Source organism: Melampsora larici-populina (assembly GCF_000204055.1).
Source record: "Melampsora larici-populina 98AG31 unplaced genomic scaffold MELLAscaffold_19, whole genome shotgun sequence".
Lineage (NCBI taxonomy): Eukaryota > Fungi > Basidiomycota > Pucciniomycetes > Pucciniales > Melampsoraceae > Melampsora > Melampsora laricis-populina.
Window position 1 is genome coordinate 105,070 of NW_006768783.1, and position 10,047 is coordinate 115,116.

The window sequence follows — 10,047 nt, forward strand, 5'->3', positions numbered from 1 at the left end:
TATTTGTTACAGAGGGGTAAAATGTACTTTTTTGTGAAGACACCTATACGCAAGGGTGCACAACTATGTATGCATCCTAGAAATCCGATGTCTGACAGTCTGCGCCACCAGTCAAATATAGAAAAAAGAATTTACCTGAAGGCTGAAGTAGGGTTCTCCATTCAGGAAGATTCAAGATGTCACAAATTCACCATTGATCGTGGGCTGGCCAACCCAATCATACGGCGTGCCGGGACTCTAGATAACATCCGGGCCGGCAAATTGGATGACTTCAAGTTCCAGCGTCCGAATACAAAATTTATTTAAGAAGACAGGACCCCTATGATATTCGGATCTGAAATTTTTACTAAAATAACTTCGTTAAGCTATGGGATGTGCTTTTCCCAAAAGTAACAAATGATGATGATGGTCTAAGATTATGAGAAACACAATAACAAGGGAAAGTAATCAAATACAAAGAATAAACGAATAGGTCGTCTAAAACAGTTAAGAATAAAATGATGACCCAATCTTGCAAACAAAACAAAAGATTATGACGTCATGACACAAAATGAAACGCTGAGAAAAAGATAGTACCCTTGTTCTTCACGAGAGTTCCTTTGAGATTCTGCTTTGCAATTGTTTTCTCTTCTAAATTTTAAATTTCAAATTTCAAGTATCTAATTATTATTTTATTTTGTTTAAAATAAAGCAAGAAAAAATGTCCAAGAAGATAATCATTAAAAAAAAGAAATCAAACACACACACTCAATCACAGTCACAGTCACACATATGACCTCTATATTACAAAATCTACTATTTTTTTTAAAACACAAAAAGAATTATTCTCAATTTTTTTTGGTCCTTGAATTATCTATATATAGTTTATATTGTACAAAAAAAAATTGAATAAGCAAAAGAAATTTTTCTATAAATAATAAAGAAGAAGGAAAAATTAATCAATTTGATTGTTTTGGTTTTTGTTTTTAATTTTGACGATTACGTTTCTTTTTAGGTAAATCTTCAGTTGTTTCTAATTCCTTTCCATTTCCATTTCCAATACCAGTGCCTTTAGGTTTAAAAACCATTGGATTCTCTTGAAGATGATAAGAAGGTTTAGTGACCAAAAGGTTTTTATTAGAAGTGATTCGATTTAAAGGTTTCAAAACCTTTTCAATCCCTTTGACTTTCATCAAATCGGTTTCTTTGGTTTGATGGATCTCTTCTTTTTTCGATTCTTTGCTAACTTCTTTAAATAATTTCATTTTAGCCGGTATTTGATCATCTTTTGCAATTGGCTTGGATATCAATCTGGGTGAAGTAGACCATTGTCTTAATTTTCGTTTGGAACTTGTAAATCCTTTTGGATTAAAGTGTGAATGGATTTGATGTAATTGTTTATCAATCAGGGATTCATTTGGTGAGACTGGAATTGAAACATTTGATTCTGATCTCGTATTACTACAAGAAGGTGGTGCGGAAGTTGGAACAACTGTAATAAAAAAAATTAATTAGTCACTTTGATTTCTAAGATTTGGTTGTTAAGAAATTTTCGATGGATCAAAAGATTAACCTGGAAGATCTTCTGTACTATTCTTCTCAGAAGAACATTGAGTTTCTAATCTCATTTTACCTAACCAAAACCAATCATTAGACCAATTCCACATAGATCTCTCTTTCAACAAATCTTTTGAAAAAAAGAACACACCAAGTTTTTGAGAACACATCTCATTAATCACATCAACCTTTTGATCTTCATGAGTTTGAACCGAGTTATATGGAGAAATACTAGTAGGGCTTCTTCTTTTAGATATTCCATCTATAAGATCAAGTTGATTTGGCCAATCGAAATCAGATGTAACTCCTTCTTGCCATTCACTTAATCTAGGATAATCATAATTTTCAGTTGGATCATTGGCTTGATATTCAAAACTTTCATCTTCGTTGATCTTTTGTCGAACCGGTTTAGTAGACTTGGCTAAAATCGTTTCTTCTTCAGGTGGTGAAGAACTTAATGTAGGATTGGATGGTAATTGACAAGCTTTCTGTGGCCATTCTATGACTGATTCTCTAATCCATCTATGTTCTAAAGCTTCGTCTACAAAAACCGTACCCACACAATCTCATCAATCATAAATTCATTTTCAAGAAAAAAAACTATCACCAAACACAAAATCACTTACTTGCACTCATCCTTTCTTCTGCAATAGGTATCGTAAGTCGTGTAATGAATTCAAGTGCAGCTTCACTAATGTTGGGTTTCAATTCAGATAAAACAGATGTATCTACTTTTCTTTCTTTACAGATTTGCCTTATATCGCCTCTTTGTTCTTGTCCTTCGAAAGGTGAACAGTTTCCTAAAGCAGCATAAACAATCACTCCTAAAGAATACATATCAACTGCCACTGTATAACCTTTCTTTTTATTATTCAAAGCTGGGACTACGATCTCTGGAGCTAAATATGCAGGGGTTCCTGTTTGAAGTGAAAGATTGATATCAGCCTCAAGCAGGACCAGATATGATAATATGAAAGCTCTTACCACACTGAGTCTTAAATCTGGCCTATGGTCAAGATGACCATGTAGAAGAATGTAGTCAGTATACTAGGAAACATGCTCTAGAGTAAAATAGATCATCAACTTACATTAGGTTTAGTTAATTGTTTAGCTAACCCGAAATCAGCAATCTTCGGCCTTGGATTAGCACCAGAAGTCATCAAGATGTTTTCAGGTTTAAGATCACGATGTGCAATATTCAATGCAGCAAGATAAGCTAATGCTTGTAGTAACATAGCTGTGATAATTCGACATGATTCTTCATCCAATCCATTTGAATTACAAACATAATCCAAGTATTCACCACCGTCTACTAATTCTAAGACGATCCATATGAATTCTTCATCTTCAAAGGATTCGAAAAATTTCACTATGTTTGGCTGTATAAGAAGAAATCGATGGTTAGATTTGGAATGATTGAGAATTTGAGAATTTGAACTTGATTTAACTGACATGGTCTACTTTTTCTAATATTTCGATTTCTCTTTGAAAATTTACAAGGTTTTCTATAGATTGAATCAAAACGTACAGAATAGATCAGCCTTTAAAGTTTTAAAGTGACAGATAAGGTTAATCAAATTTAATTACGTGTGTTGTGTTCATGATCCTGTGTGTGATAAGTACCAACGTCAATGAACATTCAAGAAAACTTTAAGATGAAGAAGAACAAGAAAATCCAACTTACTTTCTTCTGAATAACTTTAATGGCTCTAAATTCACCACTCTCACGATCGAATGCTTTCCAAGTTGTAGCAAAAGCTCCACTACGAAGATGAGGAAAATAAAGAGGAGTCAGTTTTGAGAGCAGAGTCGATAAACAAGGATAAGAATAGATGTCCAAAAGAATAACAACTGACTGGCCCAAAGGTGAAATGAGATCATATCGGTCGTATACCTTTTGCCCGATGAGACTGTGGGCAGCAGGTTTTTTATTCATAGGAAATTTACGCTCTGGATTCCAGTCACGTCAAAGAAGAAAATGTTAGAGTTTGAATTGTTAAAGAAATATAAGGTTAGTAAGAATAGTTGACTGACGAGATGGAATGGAAATCATCCATTCAAATGTTCTACTTGGTTTATCATTCTGACCCGTGATTGAGCCCAGTGCGATCTAAATCCATCAAATTGAAGATCAACTAAATCAAAGATGATACACGTTGACTTGAGGATGTGAATTGAAGACTTACATGATCACCATGGTCTAGCTTAGTCCATTTATTGGGTTCACATTTCTTACCATTGATAAAAGTACCGTTCGAGCTCAAATCTCGTATGGATATACTGAAGTGGAGTCAACAGATTAGAAATGATGACCGATTCAAGAGTGAGTCGAGTCAAAGGAGACTTACACCTCACTAGTATTTTGTCCATTATGAGGCATCTTGGCTTTTTTCGTCATTTGTCGTATAAAGTCTTCACCTCCATGCTTGGTTTGGGAATCTAAATCTTCATCGTTCACACCTTTTCTTTGAATGATACAATGTTTTCTCGAAAGTTGACATGCGTTTTGATGATCAGTTTTAATGACCAAATCCTGTTTACAACGACTTTTAGGTAAATCACGATTCTTCTCTCTTCCGATACACAATAAGTTAACACCAGGCATAAGAGCTTTCTTAGGTACATGTCGAGTTAAATCGTGTAAAGTGGCCCATGGAGTTTCTTCTTCTTCTTCTGGTATAGGTTCTGCTTGTGATGGACTCGGTAACCAGATTTGATCATCGGTGTTGATTTGAGTGGGAGGTTGTTCTTGGGTGGCTTGTGAGTAAACAAATTGATCATTTTCGTACTCTGTGTTATCACGATTGAAGTATCCATTAAGATATCGATGATTACGATCTGGGAAAGCCATTGAGTTAGATCAAGTTTTGAAAAATGAGATTAAAGATGGATTAAAGTGATAGTAAGAATGACTGTTTTGATTGGAGGAGATTGAGGTTGGTCAAATGAAAGTTAAGTCGTTTTTGTCTGTTTGATGAACCCCAAAGGAAGTTGTCATTGAATTTGTCCAGAAGTCGACGGGGTGATGTCAAGCTCAAAGGAGGCTGAAATCAAGCTGAGTGATTCTTGTAGAAATGGATGAACGGGTTTTCTGAATGATGCTGAGGATGCTGAGTCTTGCTGAGGAGACTTAAAGATGTGTAAGCTCAAGATTGATGATCTAGGATTGAGTGTTTCTTTGTTTGTGTTTGTTTGTTTGTTTTGATTGATCAACTCAGCTCAGAGTACAGATCTTCTTCTAATCATTAAACTTTCTTTTCTTCTTCTTCTTTTTACTGACGCGTTCAATCTTACATACATACGCAGAGCGCGACGACTGGCTGACTTGATGACTTTCACACAGACAAAATTAAAAATATGTATGAAAAAAGATCTGCTTCTTCATATGTAAATTAAAACTTCATGTAACAGCTACATACAACTAAGTCCATAGTACATACACACATACGTATGATCACGTGATACTCATCTTGACTTGCTTAAACCAATGGTTTATATAGCATATGGGTTATCATCGAGCACTCAAGTCTCAACCTCAAAAAATTGAAGATCAAGAATCAAAGGAGGTGATTTGGCAGTGCAAGATGGAATAAACTCGGCGTAATCGATCAAAGGCTCTTGGTCATCATGGTAAGTCCCATGTTATTTTTGCATTTGAAAAAAATTCAAAAGATCTCAATTTTGAGATCACCTTCAAAAGGATCTTGTCAATATACATATTTCATGGGCAACCTTTTTTCTTCTTCAGTATGTATCATTCAACTTTATTTGTCTCTTTTCATTTTCGTGTTGATGAGTTAATGATTTGATGATCATGACAGTTCTGACTACTTAACTTGATGTTCAAGCATTCTACATTCTGTGCAGAAACATTCAAACATCTTATTTGCCTTTTCTCATTCAATCATTTTACATCAGCCAATCACTATTATCTTTTCCTTGTATATATCCTGATTTCAGAAAAAGTATTCATACTTCTAGACAACTGCATTCACTATGGACAACTAATTCAAGAAAACAAGCTGGTCTTGTGAAAGGATTCTTGACTGTAGTTTTCTCTTTAGATATTAGTTGCAAGATCATGTGAATCTTTATCTAGCTGTTTTTTTACCACATATATATCTGACTTCATTTCAAAAAAAAATCTATATGTGGCTTATCAGAAAGTATTGGCATTTACCACATTGTTTGTCCATTTTTTGTTTCATAGGTTTTATTTCATTTCACATAAATACATTCTCCTCTGTTCAATAAATAAACAAATACACATCTGAATGAGTGCCTAGAATATATGCCATCTGTTCATCTTTATAAAATAAGTTCTTCAGGTCATAGCCAGATGACTTCCAACAAAAAATCACATGCTCCTTTCTTCACACAGTGATATGATACCATACAGTCTTGAAGTCAACCTTGCACCTTGCATATCTAATGTAGCGTAATCAACTAGCCTTTGATCCACTTTTCCTCGTTACTTTATCCTAATGATGTTTTTTTGAAATACTACAGACGGTGGATTCCATAGATGATGAGCTTGATGTATTTGATGATTTTTTTAATGTCAAATCCATAGGTCAAATTGATTAGATAAGTCACTCGTTATACACATTCAAGAAGATAAATCAGCTCCCTCAGGAGGAAGTCCCTTGTTCCTTTCCTCATCTTTGTTGCTTTCCTTCTCTTTCTCTTTCTCTTTCTCACTTTCATCCTCCTTCTCGCTTTTGCTCTCACTGATTTTTTGCTTTCGGGGTTTTAGTCTTTGGATTCACACATCTTTTTGGCGGTTTCGCCAGTAAAACTTTCAACTTCTATGGTATCACCCACAATGTCCGTGGAGCTGGCCCCTGACGTTGGGGGGCCTACAGTCTTTGCAAGTTTGTCACGATTGTGTGATCTTGGTGTCACAAATGTCTACAAACATACACTAAGGGACAAGATCAGATGAGTATTGCCTAGGCTGAACTTCATCAGTCTGAGTTGAGGCTCAGGCAGACGAGGAGACAAGTGGTCCTGAACGCTCAGTGTTCCTCACTGGACTGAAAGCTCATTATGAACCATCATTCCCCCGAGAAAAGCTAGTGAAAGGAGCTCAAAGGGCAACAAATAGATCACGATCAGGGTAATCAATAGAATGCTTCAACAATTACAAAATTCCTCCTCAAAAAAAGAACCGTCTGATGGTAGGAATGGTTTATAAAATACATTAGTGATACCCTGGAATGCTCTGCTGAGAGGCATCCTAACAAAGGTGTAAAGACTTCAAACAACAAAATTAAATTCAAACATCATCATCTGTCCTCACTGATCCTCTATTGAAAACAAACACACTTCACATTCAGATACAACATGAGAATCTAGAATATCCATAAACCTTGAAGAATGAAAGATTAATCCATATTCATTACGTAGAATCATTTCAAATCCACATCCATTGAGTTCATCAAATTCATGCCAATAATTCCTGAGATCATTATATCTTGTAAAACCATTATATCCTATGAAATAATTACGCCATTTGAGATCGTTCATGGATGAAACTTAACCCATAATCCATCTTGGAAGCTCAAAGTCACAGAGTGGACTTCTTTAATATTTTCCCTAACGGCTGATTTACCTACTAACTCAACTCTAGAGAATCGATTAAGTAATCTAATCAATGCGATAGACAATTCAGTATAAGCTAAAGAAACAAAAACGTTCCAGGTGAGTTTGATTTTCGAGTTAAAGAGGTTATTTTTTCTTCTGGAAGTAAGAAGAAAAAAAAAACTTACCGAATTGTTGACCAAGACAAAGTCTCGGCCCTGCACTAAATGGTTGGAAACTAAATGGATCTTTACTTTGTAAGACTTGTCTACCATCTAACCAACGATCCGGTATGAATTCTTCTGCATCCTATTCGTATTTCAAAACATCATCAAATCAAAAAAAAACTTGATTAGTTTCCAAAAATGTATCAATAGATTGTATGTTTGTTTCATTTTACTGACCATACCCCATACTTCCGGATCTCGTTGGAATTCTCGGATACTAAATCGACAATCGGTTCTAGATATTTGAGTAAGCCGTTGATCAGAAGAAATCGATTTTAAAAGATACATAGATCAAATTAAAATGTGGAATCACTGAAATTGCGATCAAGACTAACCCTGCTGAAACAAATATACCCGATGGTAATACATCATCTTCGAATGCAGCACGTAGGTTTGCCCAAACAGGTGGATGAAGTCTAAGAACCAGAGAAAAAATATCAATGATGTCAACAAGGACCAAATGTAAAAGATTGGAAGAGCTGGAACCACTAACCTAAGAGTTTCATTAATCACTGCTCTAAGTAATTTACATTGATGGATTTGATTCATGGAAATGATAGAGATTTGGCCAAGATGGCTAGATTCCGATTGAAGTTGATTCCAAAGCTCATCCCGTCCAGCTAATTCATAAATGCAACTAGTAAGTAAAGAAGAAAGTGAATCTCGTGCGGCGATTAATAGATTGAGAAGTTCATGACGAAGAAGGTGGGTTGAGCAACCTGATCGATGTATGCTATTGAATAGGGTTTCAGGGTCTTGTTGATCAACTGATAAACTACGCTCTTTGGCTATATTCTCTATCAACACATCTACGGCTGCCGAGACTCTCTTGATTGATGGATCAGGTGATACTTTTTGAAATAATCTGACTATGAAAGCTAGGTGAAAATTAAAGGACGGGGATTGATTAACGTTGAAAGCATACTTCATAAATTTAAAACAAGGTGCTTACATGGTAGAAAGAGATATGATAGACAATGTGATTGAGCGTCAGCAAAGTCGTTGGAGAAAGCTGTTGCATCTATAGCACCTTTTTGTATAGGTCTATCAAGTAAGAGATCATTGAGCGTGTCCAAACAATGTCCAAAGAAATGCTGGGTAGCGACAGTGAGGGTCAACCGTGAAAAGACTAAAAAAAACCAACAAAAAAACATCAAAACAGTAAATTAGAAGGTCATCGATAGTCAGGAGAAAAATTAAACAAGTGAAATCGAATCGTACGATCTTGAATATCAACAGAATGATCCGATATATTTTGAAATTCAATCCAACTAATCAATCTAGAAACATGTTCTTCACAAGCTTCCACATCCGAAATTCTTTTTTTTGTAAAATGAGGTCTAGTTAATGTTCTATGCCAAGACCAAAGTGATCTTTGGTCAGAATTAAAGATACCATCACCTAACAATGGATACAAAGCCTCTACGAAACTATTTGATTTACCCCAATTTTGAAAGTTTTTAGATAAAATATATTTAACATCTAAATGGGAAAAGGTATGAATGATTTCGGTTCCCAAGATATTGATTCTGATAGCTTTAGTTAATTTTGAATAAGAATTAAGGTAATCTAATGAACTTGATGGATCACCTTTCAAAAGTGAGACAATTTTATAATATAAGAATTTTGAATCGAATGGAATTGTACAAGTCACTAAAGGTGCTATTTTACTATTTGATGATTTCGCTTTTGTTTTATTTGAGTATTCTTTAACTTTCCATCTGATCCGATTAATCAAATAAACTATTAATATCAATAATATCAATTGATCCAGAACACTGTTAACGTTAGGATTCGGAATCATTGATGATAAGCCGATTTGATCCATTATCATTAACTTCATGATGTAGGTCGTAAGAAGTCGTCAGCTGGGGTTTTATTATTAATATGTATGATTTATAATTTCAGATGGACATGGATGTTGGGTGCTTTATAGCTACAGAAGACAAAAGGAAAAGAGGAAGAAGTGTTCAGGGGTGTATAACAGTCAGCTTGACCAAAGTTGCCCGCAAAATTCCTGCGAATTGGTGTGGAATTTGTGACAAGCTTTCCTGAATGGACTGAAGTTGCAAAAATTCCATGAAGGTTGAACCAAATCCCTCATCCATCTGCTCGGGGTGGAGGCCGACACGAGTCTTGGCAAACTGAACGAGAATTAGGTTGCAATTGATTCGATAGCTTCAATCACAGTCCCTATTACATAGATGTGGTGGGATTTGTCATGGTGAATGTGATGTTGTCGGGATTTCCGGTGATGATCATATGCGCTTTTCCTCAAGACTTTTATGTGACGTCTTTACGTTTTCAAAAAGCTTGTCCAAATTGACCCGCAAAACATGAGCAATTTAGCAGAATTTAGCAGTGAATGTGTGGCAAGCTTGTTGAAAACGACTGAAATAGGGGGCGTGATGTAAGGTTCGTGAGATTCAGAACCTTCACTGTTTGTGAGATTCAGAACCTTCACTGGGATCCGGAACAGTCTCCGGCACGACCCCTCGAGAGAGGACAAGTACGAATTACAAACTCTTACAAACTTCGTCATATTGAGACTGAAGACTCACCTAGCTCTGGAAAGTCACGTAGAAGCTTAGCTTAACTAAGCCCCTCACACAGCCTTGTCCGCACCCTCAAAAGAGGGGTTCATGACTCAAACGGGTTTATTGGCTGTGTGACTCTAGAAATTGAGTCCCCTTATGGTGTT

At 35.7% G+C, this 10,047-nt stretch overlaps 2 protein-coding genes across 2 annotated transcripts; both read right to left on the reverse strand.

The window, feature by feature from the left end:
* Nucleotides 1-965: 965 nt before the first annotated feature.
* MELLADRAFT_106638 (uncharacterized protein) lies at nucleotides 966-4,387 on the reverse strand (the record flags this gene model as incomplete). Its single annotated transcript, XM_007410300.1, has 13 exons — nucleotides 966-1,471; nucleotides 1,553-1,666; nucleotides 1,688-2,077; nucleotides 2,163-2,453; nucleotides 2,521-2,542; nucleotides 2,625-2,915; nucleotides 2,989-3,041; nucleotides 3,124-3,142; nucleotides 3,221-3,299; nucleotides 3,393-3,486; nucleotides 3,571-3,646; nucleotides 3,723-3,816; nucleotides 3,885-4,387. The coding sequence occupies 13 exons, from the start codon at nucleotides 4,385-4,387 to the stop codon at nucleotides 966-968; spliced, it is 2,532 nt and encodes an 843-aa protein (XP_007410362.1).
* A 2,674-nt stretch (nucleotides 4,388-7,061) lies between these two features.
* Nucleotides 7,062-9,150, reverse strand: MELLADRAFT_86535 (uncharacterized protein; the record flags this gene model as incomplete). Its single annotated transcript, XM_007410299.1, has 7 exons — nucleotides 7,062-7,216; nucleotides 7,308-7,428; nucleotides 7,524-7,581; nucleotides 7,682-7,762; nucleotides 7,840-8,215; nucleotides 8,299-8,475; nucleotides 8,568-9,150. 7 exons carry the CDS (start codon nucleotides 9,148-9,150, stop codon nucleotides 7,062-7,064), a joined length of 1,551 nt encoding a protein of 516 aa, XP_007410361.1.
* Nucleotides 9,151-10,047: the final 897 nt, after the last annotated feature.